Source organism: Hevea brasiliensis, chromosome 7 (genome assembly GCF_030052815.1).
Source record: "Hevea brasiliensis isolate MT/VB/25A 57/8 chromosome 7, ASM3005281v1, whole genome shotgun sequence".
In the NCBI taxonomy this organism is placed as follows: Eukaryota; Viridiplantae; Streptophyta; class Magnoliopsida; order Malpighiales; family Euphorbiaceae; genus Hevea; species Hevea brasiliensis.
The window spans coordinates 105,057,508-105,076,146 of NC_079499.1; the positions used below are offsets into that span (position 1 = coordinate 105,057,508).

The 18,639-nt window shown below is 30.0% G+C and overlaps 2 protein-coding genes across 3 annotated transcripts; one reads left to right on the plus strand and one right to left on the minus strand.

The window, feature by feature from the left end:
• Positions 1 to 41: 41 nt before the first annotated feature.
• On the minus strand, positions 42 to 6,859 carry LOC110644294 (uncharacterized). Of its 2 annotated transcripts, none has more exons than XM_021796994.2 (7): positions 6,550 to 6,859; positions 5,818 to 5,929; positions 4,722 to 4,883; positions 4,118 to 4,164; positions 2,638 to 2,758; positions 471 to 537; positions 42 to 401 (listed from the first exon to the last, which is right to left on the minus strand). In XM_021796994.2, the coding sequence occupies exons 1-7, from the start codon at positions 6,748 to 6,750 to the stop codon at positions 347 to 349; spliced, it is 765 nt and encodes a 254-aa protein (XP_021652686.2). In that variant the 5' UTR covers positions 6,751 to 6,859; the 3' UTR covers positions 42 to 346. The 2 variants fall into 2 exon arrangements, with proteins under 2 accessions (XP_021652686.2, XP_058006436.1); XM_058150453.1 differs by having other exon boundaries at positions 5,818 to 5,978; positions 6,550 to 6,694.
• A 3,367-nt stretch (positions 6,860 to 10,226) lies between these two features.
• LOC110644298 (protein trichome birefringence-like 14) lies at positions 10,227 to 16,214 on the plus strand. Its single transcript, XM_021797000.2, has 5 exons — positions 10,227 to 10,310; positions 10,960 to 11,273; positions 13,174 to 13,389; positions 14,687 to 14,882; positions 15,070 to 16,214. The coding sequence occupies exons 2-5, from the start codon at positions 11,117 to 11,119 to the stop codon at positions 15,896 to 15,898; spliced, it is 1,398 nt and encodes a 465-aa protein (XP_021652692.2). The 5' UTR covers positions 10,227 to 10,310; positions 10,960 to 11,116; the 3' UTR covers positions 15,899 to 16,214.
• Positions 16,215 to 18,639: the final 2,425 nt, after the last annotated feature.

Here is an 18,639-nt window from a genome sequence, read left to right on the forward strand (position 1 = left end):
GTCACAATTCCCAAACACTGGCAGCCACTCCTGTATGCACATTTGTATCAATTGCACCATTTCCATAAATCAGTGATTAAAAGTAACTATAAAAACCTGTCCTTCAAATATCTAACCTCAAACATCGAATTGCAAATACATTTACAAATCCCTGATTTACATTTCCTCATGACAACTACAAGCCTTTGATGATGCAATTTTATTGCCCAAGTAAAAACCCAGATGCATCTCCCTCTTCATTTTCTTTAGTCGAGACTCCTTTCTTCTTGATATTATGTATTATATGAAAATTTCTATTTTAAACTGGAACGGTTCATTGCAAAACACAGTGAAATAAACTGTCAGCTTAGTTATCTTTGTCGTCTTCAGTATCCTGCAGAAGGGCACCCCTCACTTTTGCCCTGTACAAACATTTTATGAGTCATTGATAAGAGAAACATAGGTTCATATAATGTAATATTCTTAAGTACCTGCGATATGCGGGCACAACACGATTGGCGACTTTCTTTGAGACTGGATCTTGAGCTGATTGTTTGTCTGTTGAAGAAGATGCCAGAAAACTGTTATTCCCCCCCTTTAGAAATGATCAAATAACTTACAAAATAGTTACAGTTTTAGCACATACAAAAAGATAAAAAATATGCATATGCAACAATCAAGGCCAGCTTGGACTTAAAGAGGTTGTTAAACCGAAAAAAGAAATACTGGATCAGCAGCTGGTTCCTGGTTAACCCGATCCAACCAGCAAGACAAGTCCAGCTCTAAGAACATTGCCCTCCACAATGTGCATAGTGACCAGATTCCAGAAATGATTTTCAGTCCTAATCCCTATATTTTTCTTTGATTCTCTTATTATCTGTTAGATTCCACTTAAATCTGCAACTTGGAAGCAAGCTTCTAATTCAATGTGAAACCAAATCCAGTTGAAAGGGTATCCAGTATACTTTTCCAGTTTTGATTTTGAAACACTCCATCTGCAAAATAGTCTCGCATGCACAATGGAATAATGGAGATGTACATGGGTATGTTAGGTAGGACATAGCCAAACTTGTAATAAGATTGCATCACATGAGTTACTAATTTTGTTTGGTGCACAGAAAAAAAAAATTATATTGTAATGTAATGCAATGCCAATTATATTATGTAATCACCATTACTTTAGTTACTGTTATTCTCATTACATATAAAACGTGTGTATTCGTGATTATACCATTAGTTTTTTAGCACTTTTTTTTTTCTACTGCTACCACAATCACCATCCTTACTCTTGCAGATGCCACCCATCCACCACCACCATTGCCCAACAACCACCACCACCAACGGTGGAGCTTGCCCAATTGAAGGGGCCAAATTAAATTTATACAAATAAGTTGTAATTTGTAAATATATTAGTTTAAATTGATAAATGAAATTAATCACTTTTTAGTATATGCTATTAAAATATAAATTAAAAATCTTAATTTCATTCATAAAACAAAATATTTTCAATCAAATAAAAAGGCAAATAAAATAATTATAAATGAATAAATATCTAAAAAGCAATGGTAATTTAATAAATACTCTCTTGATGTTGAATGATTTTCAACTATATAATTGTGAAATCATCAAATTAAATTTATATAAATAAAATTTTTTATACAAATAAGTTGTAATTTATGAATATATTAGTTTAAATTCACAAAAGAAATTACTCACTTTTTAATATATGCTACTCATATGTAAATTAAAAATTTTAATTTCATTCATAACATAAAATATTTTCAATAAAACAAAAAAGCAAATTGTTTTAAAAAAATTAAAAAAGCAAACAGAACAATTACAAAAAAATAAAAATCTAAAAAGTAATAGTAATTTAATAAATACACGATTGTGAATGATTTTCAACTTTGTAATTGTGAAAGTATTTACCAATATAATTTATATTCTTGATTCATGAACTTTTATCTATCAAATAAATGAATAAGAAATAATAAATAATTATGAATAAAAAAGAAAACAATGAACTTTAATTTTTTTTTTTTATCATAACTAAATGAATTTATTTTCACTTTCTTCTGTAAATTTCTTTCAAAATTCTCAACTTTCTTCTTTTAATTTGTTTTATGTATTTCTTTTTTTCGTTTTCTCTATTTATAGGAGTTTAATTGTTTAAGTGTGTTTGGTGTTCCTATATTATTTAGGAATCTATTGCAACAAAAGTAAAGAATTCTATTAATATTATAATACAAATTTTAATAGTTACCGTGTAAAAAGCTAAAGTTCATGAATATTGGGGCCACCATCAAGCAACATTACTAAATACTTTTTTTTGGAACCCCCTGGTCAACTGAGGGGTCTGCCCCTGACCACCACCAGCACTGCTGCCCTCTGGCCACCAACAACACCACCACCGCCACTACTATCGAGTAAGCTAAATATATGAATGAAAATTATCATTCGACTATTTTGTTTTTGCAACCAAACATAGGATTAGAATGAGCATTCCAATAATGTTTTCATTTGATCACATTACATTCAGTTCATTCTACCAAACATGACCTTGGTCCACTTCATTTACAGATTATCTGATTATCTCAAGGTATATAATTCATAATTGATATAATATGAACATCAGAAAGATGCAAAGAGGATGCACACCTGGGGAATCTCGTGAGCCATTATTACTTGGAAAAACAGAAGCACCTGTCTTATCTAAAGAGTTCATTTTTTGTAACTTCTGCCGCTTCTTCAATTGGCTCTGGATACTTCCACTATCCTCCTGACAAAAAAAGTAAATTTTTTGTCAAAATATGGTGTGGGTAAGCATTTTCAAACCAACATGCTTAATAGCAGTTCAATTAGCCATTATAAGTTAGAATTTTGTGACATCTTTATTTACTGAATATTGGCAAATCAAGACATTAATGATCAACATAACTCCATAAAACTTGTCAATTAAACAATGAACTAGAGGCGAAAAGCAAAGCAACCACCAGTAAGGATTTTCACTATAATTACAAAAACTGAAATGTCCCGGTACAGTCAAGTAACCTAACTTTGAGATATCAAAATACCACAGCACCATCAATTTTTGGCATTAAGGCATGATCATAATTAAAACAAGTAGAAGGTTTATCTGTTATCTCTTATTACAGGGGGGAAATATTCCTAACATTACTAGTGATGTGGGTGAGGAAAAGCCAAAAAGAAAATTTACTTGGGCAAAGTTCAAAAAAAATACATTGTGATTTGGCACTCTGACACTTCAAGTACAGTTTTCTTGTTTAATCAATTCAGTGCATGAACTTCTTTCCGTTAGCTGGTCATGTGTTTTTGTTAAAAATTCTATTAGCTAGTATTTAAAAAATTTGGACATTAAAAAAGACCCCTAGAAACCAAAACTTTTAATTTTTTTTTCATGGACTAAAATTCCCCCTTAAAAGGCGTTACCAGTCTTGTTTGATGTTCTTCATACAGAATTTGCAGGATTTTATCTTTCTAGAAAGCAGGTGCATCTTCATGATTTATAAACTGCAAAAAAAAATTAACCAGATTTCCGCGGGAGTCTTTATTTTTAATTTGAAGTACTATTTAGAGTCCCTCCTTGTTAATTTAGGATAATATTATTCCTTTTATTTTTCCTTTTAGAGTCTAAATTCCAGAGATTTAAGATTAAATTTGAAGTCCAATGTCTTGGTGATTAGAATCAGTTTTGGTTCTATAAATACCTATGTTCATGATGTTATTTCCGTAGTTAATCAATAAGAATTCTTACAGTTTTATCTCCAGTTATGTAATTCTATCCTCATTTTGATGCCTATATTTGTTCATTGGTATTGTTTGCACTGTTCACAGGTACTAATCATAAGTTACTGTTTATAGGAATTGTTCAAGGATTTTGATCATTTTTGTTCACAGCAACTGGTCTGCAAGCTGTCCTACTTCACTAACAGTAGCAGGTAAATGATGTAGTGTAAGCAGAAAGCTACACGCACTACATGAGGTTGCTCAAGGCTCCAAGACAGATGTAAAATTGAAGTCAGAAAACCAATAGCAATGGTTCATTTCCACACATAAAACATCCCTAACAATAAAATAATAATACAATATGTTTGAAAATAGTGATGAGCAAGCATACCTCTTCAACTGATATTGCTTTTGTCAATTGAGAGGTGCGTCCTTGCTCTGATGACACAATCAAAGAAAAAACTGACAATTAATTCCAGGAAAATAAGTTTTTATCTGTCTAAAGAGAAAGAGAGTAAAGGTTGAATTTCGCAGACTTCATTGCTACAGAGAAAAGACTAAATTCCTCAACCAAAGATAGTTTATGAAGTCTGCTGGCAGCAGCCACTAAAGGTCTTTAAAAGGCATGCTAAGGTTGGTTTAATGCTAAACAGGGTTTTCTGCATTTTCCAGCTTTATGATAACCAATGAAAAGGTTAAATTTAAGACAAAGTTGATGTTGGATGTTAGAGAACAAATAAGAAGCCTTATACAATTTTACTAAATTGACTATCGTTAGTTGACAAAAGTTACATTGATTTACACACAGTCACAACCACTGGAGCTTATAATCCTCAATGTACTTGGATTTCTAAGATCTCTAATGAATATAAACAAATACATTAATAATAAGAAACCATACTTTTCCAAGTAGGACTGCCAGATTAATAATAAGAAAATCATACATTGAATAAGAAAAGAGCTAACAATTTCATAAACAGAAAATAGAAGACAACCTTGTACAACCAAATTCTGCACAAATTTAAAAGCCCTGAAGAGCCCAAAGGACATATTTTCCATAGCATCATTCGCAGCAGAGTCCACAAGTTTTGTCAGAGAAATGGAAATCACAGGCATTCCTTTTGATTTCTGAGCAACTAATTTTGCATGTAGTGGACCTAAAACACAGAATACAAACAACACATGAATCTGGTATATTTCTTACTGTAATTCCTGAATTCAGATACTTATATTCCTTCAAGAAAACAATATTAAAGTTCAGAAGATAATTGAATATCAACCCCCATGGATTGACCATACTGAGTATATAAAGGTTCCACAAAAAAAAAAAAAAGTTTTCTGTATCAATGATATGACCACAACTGCAATTCTTAACAGTCTTCAAACCAAAACCAATTCTATAACAATCAACCATTGAATCTCTGCAGTACCGCTTTGCCATCCCCAAGCCCAGGGCCACGAACCAAAACAAGGATTTGGATTGAAATAAAGCCTCCAAAATTTGTAGCAAGCTTTAAGACTTGTTCATCTATGCTCAACCACATCAAATTTCTAACAACTACCATTTAGTCATATTGTGACTCACTAATGTTGACATGTATATTTTGGGTATTCATTCAGCTGGATACCAGAAAAAATAAATTTTATAAATCAAACCACATATAAGATTTTATGGGCTACATAACAAAATTCACAGTGAGGATTCAAACTTCCTTTAATTAGAATCTAATCAATATAAAGTAGAACCACCTTAAGGCATCACAGATAAAATTAAAAAAAAAAAAAAAAAATTCACGGCCACAAATAAATTAAGGTTCAAAGTTTGTAATAATTGCTAGTGCATCTAGCTCACCCTATAGCCTCATTTAATATTCAAAATCAGATACAGTAGACTAAGACTTCAAAACTTACAAGTCAGAACCCTCAATTTAAGTAATGTGATAGGACTAACACACAGTTCTCATTTGGAAATTACTTGCACATGAAAAATACAAGATATAGCAAAATTGAATAAGTACTAATCATTTCCAGGGAAAAATACAACACATAAGGAGTCATCAGGGGTAGGAAGAAGAAAAGATTATCAATCACCATCTGGGTCTGAATTTTTCTCCAGAACAAGCTTTACATCTTCAGATTTAAAAGAGGCTACAATGTAGTCAACAAAGTCAGACCAGGAGCCCCCAATTCCAATGCTATCCCTCTGCATATCGGATTAAGAAAAAAAAAATAATATTGCCAGGATGTCAATCCTGAAACAATATATGAGAAATACAGAAACCTTCTCATGATTAACTGATTAACCATTCCTTTAAACTATCACACCAAATAAAGCAGAAATGAAAATTGACAAGAACTTTCAAAAAAAAAAAAAGTGCAGCTACAACTTCTCTGAAGAAATATCTTTCTTCTTCTTTTTTTTTTTTTTTTTTTTTTTTGGGTTTTGCAGTATTCTACTGTTGCAGCACAAAATCATTGGATGCATAATCAATCAACCAAATACAAAGTTAAAATTTCTATCAGTGTGCAAGGTTTCCCGCATTACAGGCGATATGAGGGTTGGATGTAATCAACATTCTCCTTGGATTGCGAGGAGGTTATTCCTATGGTTTAAATCAATGACTTCAAGGTCACAATAAAGCAACACAGAAGCTCAAATTCGGACAAAGGAATAAAATATAAAAAGCTATAAAGCTGAAATGTACACAATCAAAAGGAATTTGCTTCGTTTTCATTGCATCATCTCAGCAACAATATAGAGGGTATTAGCATAGAGAGAGAACATGGATTAAACTCAAAACAAGAGAATCAAACAGAACTGACCATATCCTCAAGCTGCAAAACCGATTTAACGGTCTCTAATGTGTGTAAGTGATAATCAGTTACTTGAATTTTGAGGTTATAGTAATCAGGAGCAAAAATCCGCATCAAGAATCGACGCAATGGAACCGAAACCGAATCTGAGCTCCTCGACCATTCGACTTTGGGTTCAGCATAGATGGGTTCAAACTCTTCAAAACCCATCCTCCTCTTTCAATTGAGGGTTCAAAACCAGAGTTCTGCGTTCAAGGTAAAGGACTACGCCTGTGTTTACTAGCAGAAAAGTAGGGAAAGGATGTTTTCTGAAAAATATTTTCTTTTTTTTTAAATAAATAGAAATTAAAAAAATGCAAAAGTGCTAAAACCATCCTAACTTAAAACTTGTTTTGCGAAAAACACCCTTTTTTTCCAGTGACTCGAATAATTATGCCTTGAAATAACAAGGACCAAAACATTAATTATGACTTAATTTCAGAGAGCACATATTCAGCCTTTTTTGAGTAAGCTTGAATATGATCTGATTTGATTATAAAATTAAATTGAAATCTGGTTAAATTTAGAATCAAGAGCGTGAGCCAGACCAAAACTGTAACAGTTGATCCCGATTGCTCCTCCATTGAATTTCAAATCGGATTAGATTGAAATTGGTGATTCAATGCAATTTGAAATAAACATTTAAAAATTGAAAAAAAAATCAATGCCAAAAAATTTACTTAATCTGAATTAAACGGAATCATGGCCACCGACATAAAAACCAGCATTTTGCGGCTTAATTAAAGATTGTTGGCTCTATAAATCAAAATTGCTGATTTTTTAATCCACAACGGACCAAAATTGGTCAACTGTTTATACTTTTAGGTTGGACTAAGTAGTAAATGAATTAAATTATTCATGAGTTTTTCGAGATTTGACTCAATGGTTTGATTAGTTTATTTATAAAAAAAGCTGAATTTGAGTTTAAATTTTAAACTCATTTAATAGATAAGCTGATTTCAAATTTCATAATATTTAATTCATTAAAACTCATAAATCAGATTTATATATAAATTTGAGAGTCGACTAATTAAATAGCCCTATAAACAGACTCGTTTATAGAAATATTTATATTAATTATTGTACTTCCTTATAATATAAATATTTATTATTTTATTTATAAATATTTTAAAAATAATATATTATTTAAAATTATGATATAATTAATGCATAAAATATATTTTTTAAATATAATTATTTATAATTTAAATTTAATTTTATTTATAAAAATTAAGTTAATTTTTTTATAAAAGCTCTATTCAAAATTACTTTGTTTAAATCTAAAATTTATATAAAATTTACTCTGTAAATGAGCTGAGCTCGATACTTATTTCGATAAAAAGTTTGATTTGTCTCGATTTATTTAAAGCCTATACTCTAAACAAGCTAAGTTTGAGTTTATAAATATTTAACTATAGTTCAACACGAGTTCAATTTACCTCTAGGTAGGAGTGGGCAATTTACCTTAAAAGGTTCAAGAGAGTAGACCATATGGTAGTACTAATTTCAAATTTAATCCAATTGCAATGAATTTATAATTAAAATTTTTAGTTTCTTTTTAAACAAGAAATCTATTTTGGTTTGGAGCTGAATCGCTCAATTTTCGGTTCCATTCCAACCCGATTATATGCATATTTTCGATTAATCCGATTTTAAATCTCTCTCTTTTACACACACACACACATATATATATATATATTTATTTTTTTTTTTTAAGAGCTTTTAAGACTAAATTCTTTAAAGAGATTGTCACGTGCCATTGTAAGCAGTAAAGCTAAAATTCTTTAAGGAACTTACCATGCAACATTTTAAAAAGATAATTTGTCATTCGGCTTTATAGGTAATAATTTAAAATTAACTTAATTTTATTGCATATACATATAATTTTGTTTTTATTTTTTTCACTAATTTAATGCTTTTTTAATTATTAATATTATTTTTAGAATAATATTCATAATTATATACAAAGATAGTATTTGAATATATTATTTTTTTTAACATGCTAAGGAAACATAAAAAATTTGATATTTTAAAATGATCAAAATAATTATATAACTTAATTAATTTTAAATTATTTTATATATTTAATAAATATTTTATAAAATTGCTAAATTTTTTATTATTTTTATTATGAAATCATTATTAAAAAATTTGAGAGACAAAAATGCTGTCTACCTAAAAGTTATAGAAATAAAATATAGTGATTTATCTTATTTACAATTAGTATATATTATTTTTTAGTTAACAATTTAATTTTCTTTTTATTTCAATTTTTTAAAATTAATTAAAATAAATTTTTATTATTATTATTTAATGTTTTTTCACCTTTTTAATTAAATAATATTTAATAAAAAATTAAATTTCTATTTGAATAATTTTTATTTATTTATCTATACGTAATAAGTTACATGAGACATTTGGTTACAATAGAATATTCTACTCCAATTAAGTATTTTCTTTTCAGGTAATCTCAAATCTTTTTTTTTTATTGCCTTATTTTTGTATTGTTATTTTTTTTAAGTTATTGGTTTTACTCTCAAAATTTATTTATAATTCTATTAATTCTCAATTCGTAATTAATTTTTTTTATATAAATTAATTAATAAAAAAGTAAATTTTTTTTTGTCACAATATCAATGGTCATTCAACTATCAAAATTGTTATTATCATTTGGACCAAAATATAATTTAGTTTAATATGTACTATAATTATAATTAAAATTTATAAAATATATAACTATTTTTATTTAATTAAATTTAAATATTATAAGTTCCATGATTAATTGACTATAGATTATAATGATGACACTTTTACGAGTGATTATATATTTTAACTATATATATTAATTATTTTTTTTTATAAAAACATATAAAAAAGTATAAAAAGTGATAAGAAATGTAATTTTATTAAAAATATAGATTAACTAAGAATATTATAATTACATGAAATATATTTTAATAGTTAAAATTATATAAAATATTAAAAATAATTTTGATAAAAAATATAATACTAAAATTAAGCTTAAATATATAAAAATTATTATTTTTATTAAACTAACACAAAGCATTTAACTAGTTTAATTATATGTCCGGGTCAAATCTCTAAAAAATGCCTCTGATATGCGAGCTTCAGACTTCAGTCCAGCTATAAATCCAACCCATTCTGACATCAGACCACTCCTCCATTTATTCCGTTCCGTCCATTTATTTATTTAACAAATCCTCTTTTTTTAATTTTGGAAAACTTTTCTTTTTATTTACATGAATTGACCGTTTTCCTTCTCAGATACTATATTTTAGAGCATTATAAGCGTCACGTGCCGGTGATGCATATGATGTGTCTGCACCCTTGACTTTGGCAGGGTCTAAATTTAAAAGGTGTCCAGATTCATTACTTGCTTCACCCTCCAGTGACACTAAATTTTCAAGACACCGCCAGAGGACTTTATAGTCATTTTACTTCACCAGAGAAAATCCCGCGCTGCCAAAACTACCGCCGTCATTTCTCAGAATGACAGAAAACTCCTTTTTGTTGTGCGCGTGTCCTAATATAATTGGATAAACGTTGGCGTTTCAGGAATGTCAGGATATCGACAATTCTTCCCCCCTCCTCCTTTCACTGTGTCTATTTCTGTGTGTGGATCGGAGGTTGGGTTCAGCAGATCCATCGTCGTTAAATTGTATACCAACAAGGAAATACCAGAGGCATCTCCATTTTCCATTTGATATCAGGCACTGATTTTCTTCTTCTTCTTCATCTTTTCGTGGATTTTTGATGTTGCTATATTTTATTTTGTTGAAATTGTAGTTCCTGCGGAATGATTGTTAAGAAAATTCTCGATTTTTATGTGTATGAGTGTGTTCAGATTCAACTGAATCATGCAAAATGTCTTTGAAGTTCTGGGATTTGCGGGTAATTAACGGGATTTATGATTTCTTAATTTTTCTGTGCTTGCCTTGGAAGTTAATGTATGTTTGAACATGAGCTTGACTTAATGAAAATTATATTATCCATTGTGAACTTGCATTGTGCACTATTTTCTATGATTTTGTTGTTTCCCTTGAATTGGGAAAAAGGGCTGAGGAAGATGCCTATGCTTGCATTTTATTCAACTTGATTTGTCTATTTCTACCTATTTTTGCCTGCTTTTTTATGCAAAAGGGCAAAAAGGGAGCTAGTAATTAGTAAATTTTTCTACTTACATTTCCCCCAAGGCCCTATACAAAGTATATAACTTAGAACTGTAAGTCCAGTAGAGATTTTCATTACAAAAAGACCCTCAACAGTAGTTATAGGTTATTCTTTGCAAATCCAATTAGCATTACTTTCACATTCTACTGGTAAATTTTTCTAATCCCCTTTCCCTTTTTTTGCCTGCAGCTAGCTGAAGCTTGCTAGCAGTGAAAGTATTGCATAAGACACATGATGGATATTTGCTGAAGATATTCACTTTCATCAATTCCAATCCAACACTAGAAAAGTATAAAATGTGCTGTAGAGGTTGAGGAATCATCTGTCTTATCGTGTATAAACAGAAATGAAAGGAGCAAATAATTTTAGATTGAGGGGGAGGCATCTTTCTATTGCTCTGCTCACTCTGACTTTTACAACCATATTTCTTTGGGCCTGGGAGAAGAATCCTTTTGTTACTACGCTACAGTCAGCACAAGAGCAGTTTAGCTTTCATTCTTCAGGTTTGCTTCCTAGCCGCCTGTATATTCTGGTGTGGAACTCCCTCATGTGCAATTGTACTGTCACTTAAACTGCATGTGGTGGCTCATTTAGAGTATTGCCCATTTTTTTTTTGGCTTGGCTCTATGGGTCTAGACTTTTTTACTAGCCATGGATCCGCCTAGGTCTGGTTCGGCAATGCCAACCATGCTTTTTTGGGTCCAGGATTGTGGCCTGCATTTATACCATGTGAAATTCTTCTTTGATCTGGGGAGTGCTGAAGACTGTTGGCATGTTTTGATTGTTGAACTTGGGTTGCCTCCACCGAAATGGTTTAAGTCAATTGGGCTCGGTTCCTCCTTACTCATATTCTCTTTAAGATTTTTGTAGCATTCCAATGTGGGACTCCAACACATCCATATATTGTTATGAAATTATTTATTAAAAAAAAGTAGGTGCATGAGAAATATACCATAAATTCCTGCAGTATATGAAGTACAAAGAGAAACATTAAGTTTCACCTTGCTAAATAGTTGAAGCCTGCAGACAACACAAAGACAGTTAACATGTTGATTTGGTCAATTCTTATTCATCAATTGCTTTGGCCTTAAAAACTTTTGTGATTATTAACTACTCTACATAATACTTTTCTTGGTGGCATTAGCATTTATGACATAGTTGATTAATTAATTTAAATTTTACCTTCTTAACTTTTGGAAACAGAATAAATGCACTGAAGTATGTTAGAGAGCTTTTATATGAGCATAGATATATTCCTTCATTCTTTTTGTTTAAAGTTTTAAATTGTACGTCTGGTAGCAGGCATCTAAACTTTTATCAGGCATTTTAGGTCTTTTTCTACTCCCTACTGGTTGTATTTGGTGAATTGTCTAGATAACACAAGGAACCATTTAATTCTATATACCTACCATTTGGGAAAGTGAACATGAAACAGGGTTAATCAGGGATAGAATTTTAATAACAAAGGTAACATTTTGATTTGTTATCTTCAGCTTCTTGAGATAAGTTCCTTGGTGAATGCAATCTTGTAACTTGTAAGCTCCGTAGCTGTAGTTTCTTACTTATAGCAAAGTGTTGAAATCTCTAAGCAAAACTATTCAAGCACTAAATTTACTACAATTTCCAGCCGATGTAAATTCTCATATTTTATATACTCTTTCATATTTAAGTACTATATTGATATTTGATAGCTAATTCTAAATTGACTTTTATCATCAGTCATCATTTGTTAATTATGCTGGTTTAGAGGAGAATATTAGATCTAGAATGTAGATATATTTGTGTAGTATTCATTTTATGCAAACAAAATGGAACTATAGCTATGGAGAACATTCCCTTTTGCATTCAATACTCTCCTAATTCTCTTTTGCATTCAATACTCTCCTAAACATTCAATACTCTCCTAAACATTCCCTTTTGCATTATTGTTTAGATATAGACAACAAGGAAATCTAGAAAATCAAGTTTAATGACTTGAGAGATGTAGAATTACAATCCAAATTTCTTAGAGGGCTAATTTGGAATTTATTGATGGTTTTCTAGTCCTTATAAAGAATGTTTGTTCTAATAAATGTGTTGGCAATCCATTATTTTATAACTTTAGGATCTAGGTAGTCTTAGTTCAAAGTTCTAAACATAGAAACAAGTTTTTAAATGTAATCATGCAACCTTTCATGTGTCTGTTTTGTTAATTATAAGTGAGCTCAAATGGATGAGAATGATGGCCATAAAATTGATGAAATGCTGAATTGCCTCTAGAAAGTTGTTTGATCACGAGATATCTACCAGTTTAAAGATGAAGTCCTATGAGAATGCTACTTCTGCTTCTTTTTAAATACACAATCAAAGGTTTATTAGCTGGCTAACTCTAATGGCCTTCCCCTCTCTTCTTATATGGCACAGATTTTCTTGTTGATTCCCCAAAAGGTTCCTCCTCCTCTTCATTTTCTTTGAAACCAGAAGAACATGATGAAGGAAAACATTCTCTTTCTATGAGTTCAGAGGACATTGAAAGGCAAAACAAAGACTCTGGTGCTTCAGCATTAAATTTTACTACCACATTTGCGTCTGAAAAGGAAGATAGTGATGAGGATGGTATGTCCTCTTCCAAGATGAAAGGTAGAGTCATTTCCTTATTTCACCGTAGCAATTGGTATTTGTGATAAAGTAACGCAATCTATCCTTTTTTTGAATGCAATTACAGTTTACTTCCATTTGCAAATTTTAAAACTGTGGTAGAAATGTTTGTTCTAACTCAATAACTTGGCTAATACTTTGCTTGGCTGTCAGAACATAGTAAGGGCTTGGTTTGCTCGTGCAAACAAAAACTAAAATAGGAAACAATTTGAAAAAAAAAAACGTGGAAAAGGGATTACAGCTGATTTTGCTTGTACTTGGATGAATTACGAGCCCTTTTTTCTGGTTTCAAGTGATTGATAGAGTACCCCTACTTTGCACAAAGGGTTACTTATAGCTCCTACTTTTCCAACATTTCTTCGTCCCTTTGGCACATAACTACCATATAGTATAGTGCAATGTACTTTATGAATCTAGGAGATGTCTGTCCCATCAAAGCATAAAGGAAGATGGTATAGTTTATCCAGTGATTTACTCAACTCAACCAAGTCTTTATCCCGAAAATTTATTAGGGTCGACTATATGGATTCTCTTTCTCTACTCTAAACGATAGTTTATCTAGTGATTTATAGAAATAAAAAGTAATAAAATGTAATGCAGACTTGAAAAATGGAGAACTTGTGTGATGTGACTATTGCAGATGGAGGATGTAATTTTGCTAGCTTTGAACATGTTGCCACAATATGCTGTTAGTTACAAAAAAACAGTAAAAGGAAGGTTTACTTGCTCCTAAGGTTTTCTGTGATATATTCAATTATATGCACTGTTTCAAAATTAGCATTTTTATTTATGGTTTGTTAATTACTCAACATTTTAGTTCTTAAATTATGAAATTTTTATTTTTTACTATATTTTAGTCCTTAATATTTTAAATTAGATTACACTTTGATCTCTAAAGTTTTAAAATTTAGTGCCACTTTAATCCTTCAAAATCTTGTACTTTTCACTTACTTTGTGAGATAGGGACTAAAATTGCTAGACCAAAGTGTATTTTGTGACAAATATCAAGCGGTATTATGTAATAACCCTAAAAAGAATAGAATGTAAAAGAATTTTGGATGCCTTGTAGAGCTTAAAACTGTGAAGGATGCTACAAACTTTAAAATGAGAAACACTTGTGTGGCATGGGACAACTACAGATTGAAAGGAAAGTCAATTGGTCTGTCTATAAAATATATTTTGTTCTGAAGTTTCCATGGATATGATTTATGTATGCGCATCAAAATGCTTTCTTAAGTGTATTTATATTTTTAAGGATGTCTATCTGTCATCTTTGCAGCCTGCAATTATGCCAAGGGTATATGGGTGACAGACAGCAGGCGGCCCTTGTATTCTGGGTTTGGATGTAAACAATGGTTATCAGAAATGTGGGCATGTAGACTCACCCAACGAACTGATTTTTCCTATGAAGGATTTCGGTGGCAGCCTGAAAATTGCAAAATGACTGAGTTTGAGTCATCTCAATTCTTGAAAAGGTTGGCTTTTCTAATTCTCTTTTTTAGTTTTTTTTAAATCTTTGATTCTCAATGCAAGCAGTACCAACGTATGCCTCCTTCCAAAAGAGAAGGGTCATAATACCCCAGATGAGAGCATTGTTATCACCTAACTGGTTATCAGGTGGTTACCTATGTTAAATACTCCTTAACTATTATTACATTCCAGGATGCAGGACAAAACAATTGCATTTATCGGAGACTCATTGGGCCGGCAACAATTTCAATCAATGATGTGCATGACCACTGGTGGGGAATGGAGGTTAGATGTTGAAGATGTGGGAGCAGAATATGGTCTTGTCAAGCCTCGTGGAGCCATTCGTCCTGATGGATGGGCTTACCGATTCTCAAACACCAATACTACCATTTTATATTACTGGTCAGCAAGCCTTGCAGACCTTGAGCCTTTGAACATCACAGACCCATCCGCTGATGTGGCCATGCATTTAGACCGTGCACCAGCTTTCATGAGACGATTCCTCCATAGGTTTGATGTGTTAGTTCTCAATACAGGACATCACTGGAACAGAGGGAAGCTCAGAGCAAACCGTTGGGTGATGTATGTGAATGGAAAGCCTGTCGAAGATAGAAGACTTGCAGAAATTGGGAACGCAAAGAATTTTACAGTACATAGTATTGTCAGGTGGCTTGATTCACAACTTCCTTCTCATCCCCGACTTGTAGCTTTCTTTAGGACTATCTCACCAAGGCATTTCCGTAATGGGGACTGGAACAGTGGGGGTTCCTGTGATGTTACTACTCCATTAACTCAAGGGAGCGAAGTCTCACAGGATGAATCAAGTGATCGAGTTGTCGCGGCTGCTGTTAAGGGGACAAGGGTAAAGCTTTTAGATATCACTGCTGTGTCTGAGCTCAGAGAGGAGGGTCACATTTCGCGATATAGTGTTAAGGCAACACAGGGTGGAAATGATTGCTTACATTGGTGTCTACCGGGCATTCCAGACACATGGAATGAACTGCTTGCTGCTCAGGTATAGAATATGCGACACCAATTGACAAGGCATTTGTGAAATATAGAGAGCAAAATGGAATGCTTGTGATTGAAGACTGCTTTTAGATGCACAATTTTTATTTTTTAAAACTGGATTATCTTATTGATTGGAGAATCCCATTGATCGAGTAATGGTTCTGAATTAAGGGGTTACCAGAAAAGCTGGAGACGCCCAAGGAAATGCTTTCTACGGCATGCTAAAATTCAAAAGCTTGTAAGGGATGTTCATGTTAGCATGTAACTCAACTTAGCTACTGATTTATGGACGTATATGATATACAAGTTTTCTATTTGTGTTTCAAGCATGTCCATATTGTTTTGACTTTGCAGAGGAACTTTGTAGAGTAGAAAATTTTATATGCCTATATAGAGTCAGTTTTTGCCATTACCACTTAAATGTGCTTGGATTTAAAAATATTCGAGTGACTAGCTATCTACTTATCATCTTAAAAATGGGTAAATTACAGAGTTTTCCTTCATTTTTAGTGAAAATATGTATTTGAATCCTTGTTTAAAGCAAATAAAGCACGTCTATTGTTAAGTGATCCCAAAAATTTAAATTCTAAAACCCAAAAAAAGAAAAAGAAAGTAGAAGTAGGGATGGTAATCTCTATTAATAATTTATTATTTTAAAATTTAATAATTTTATAAAATATTTAAATTCTATTTATTCAAAATATAATATCTTAAATTTCATGAATATTATTATAAAATATATGTTTAATAATTAATTTATTATTTATATAAATGAATTCAATAATGAATATTTAATACACAATTTAAATTTAAATTTATTATATATATTATTGTTAAATTTATATTCATTTATATATATATATATATATATATATATTTTAAATAAAATTATTTATTTAAAAATATTTTATTCGTTGCGACTCACCATGGAGAAGAGCTATGTTAAAGGATCTGCCGATCTGCAATTCTCTTCTAGTATTTTGCAAGGCAGAGTGATCGGCACGTTAAGGCGTCGAATATATATAATAATGCGGAAGGAGTTTCTGGTTAGTCGGTGCGTTTTGGTTCAGGCTGGCACATGGCGCGTTACGGGGTCTCTCTCCGCGGGGAATAGTTTCCTCCTCAGGAAAAATTCATTTATAGGGTGACACCGACACGACGGCGACACATTTCTTTTTCTCGCTCTTAATCTGTTTAATTACCAAATTATCCTTTCTAGATAAATTAAAAAAAAAAAGGGAAAAGTCAATTATAAATCACATCGATGGAGATATTATACCATAAAGACGATGCAACATAGCATGTGTAAGCTGTGATATTTATGTACACATACATCTAGAAAATCATAGAAAAGCAATCAATGCAAGTCTCAAAAAAAATAAAAAATAATCAAAATAATTATAGGTGAAGTTTATAATAAATATTTAATTTTAAAATTATTAAACCCTTATATAAAAAAAATTTATAATAATTACTATAAAGTCTAACAACAATATTTTTTATTAAAATTTGTGCATTTTTAAATAAAATCATGTATTTATCATTTCAATTATGTCTATCTTAATTGATTCTTTATGAATCTTGATGTAAATAATTAATTTATGTACTGTTTAACTTCAAGGCTACTTATTTCTTATGAAGTATAATATAAATATTTTTAACGTATAATTTAATTTCTTAAAAAGTAATTTACTTTCAAATTATAAAATATATTATATATAAGTTAGAGCTAAAAAAAAAATCACAAAATTAAGTCATTTGGCTTAGTAATAGGGCTTAAAAAGTTGCTATATGCTATATTATGTAAGACACTTGGCTTAGTGATTTGTTAGATTACATCCACTTAATTATTTTATATTAATTAATTTAAAATTCAATTTATATTTTTTAATTTTTAAATTTAGATCTTCATTTTACTTTTTTTTATCAATTTTATTTCTTTTAAATGTTGTAAAATTTTTATTTTTGTTTTTTCTTATTTTTTTTATCCAAAATTATTTAAAAAATAATAAAAAAATTAATTAATTAGTAATTAAACTCCAAAATTTAAAATTGAATGGTTTACAAATGATTTATTTTTAATACTTGAAAATAAATTCATTTCTCATTTCTTTTAAATATTTAGTATATCACTTATTAAAATCTCTATTTTTTTTACCTATTTGTATTGGTAATTTAATTGTTTTCTATTTTTTAAATGTGCACAATTATATTTTTAATTATTTATTATATTATTTCAAAATTATTATATTTACATTTACGACGATATATTATTTTTCAAATCATTTTTTTTGTATGTATAATTATAAATTATATTTCAAAAAATAAATGTTGTTATAAAAAAATATAGAATTTGAAATCATATGACCAGAACAAAGAGATATGCTATTAATTGTATAATTTTTATGATTTATATAGTTAACTAAGTGTTATTTTAAAAAAAATATAATATATTATATAAAAAATAATGAAAATATGTGATTACTAAAAAATATAAAAAATTCAATTTAGAAAAACAAGTTAAAGGCAAAAAAAATAATAATATGAGAAAAAAAATCACAAATCAAAAAATTATTTTGACTTTTAATTTAGTTATTTTTATTTATTAAATATTAATAGAATATTTAAGATTTTATTTTAGAATATATTTATTATTATTATATTTTTTATTATGAACAAATTGTTTCTAATAATATATAGTCTTCTTTAAATGTAATTATTAAAAGAATTTAATTATTTTTATTATATTAT

What these genes read in the sequence shown, in the direction of transcription:
- LOC110644294 (XM_021796994.2), bottom strand. Translation starts at nt 6,750, where the DNA reads ATGGGTTTTGAAGAGTTTGAACCCATCTATGCTGAACCCAAAGTCGAA. An exon ending in AAGCAATATCAGTTGAAGAG is followed by an intron (nt 2,759 to 4,117) that starts GTATGCTTGCTC and finishes TTTTTTTGTCAG; the next exon opens with GAGGATAGTGGAAGTATCCA. An exon ending in TGGCTCACGAGATTCCCCAG is followed by an intron (nt 538 to 2,637) that starts GTGTGCATCCTC and finishes CTTCTTCAACAG; the next exon opens with ACAAACAATCAGCTCAAGAT.
- LOC110644298 (XM_021797000.2), top strand. Translation starts at nt 11,117, where the DNA reads ATGAAAGGAGCAAATAATTTTAGATTGAGGGGGAGGCATCTTTCTATT. An exon ending in GTCCTCTTCCAAGATGAAAG is followed by an intron (nt 13,390 to 14,686) that starts GTAGAGTCATTT and finishes TCATCTTTGCAG; the next exon opens with CCTGCAATTATGCCAAGGGT. An exon ending in TCATCTCAATTCTTGAAAAG is followed by an intron (nt 14,883 to 15,069) that starts GTTGGCTTTTCT and finishes ATTACATTCCAG; the next exon opens with GATGCAGGACAAAACAATTG.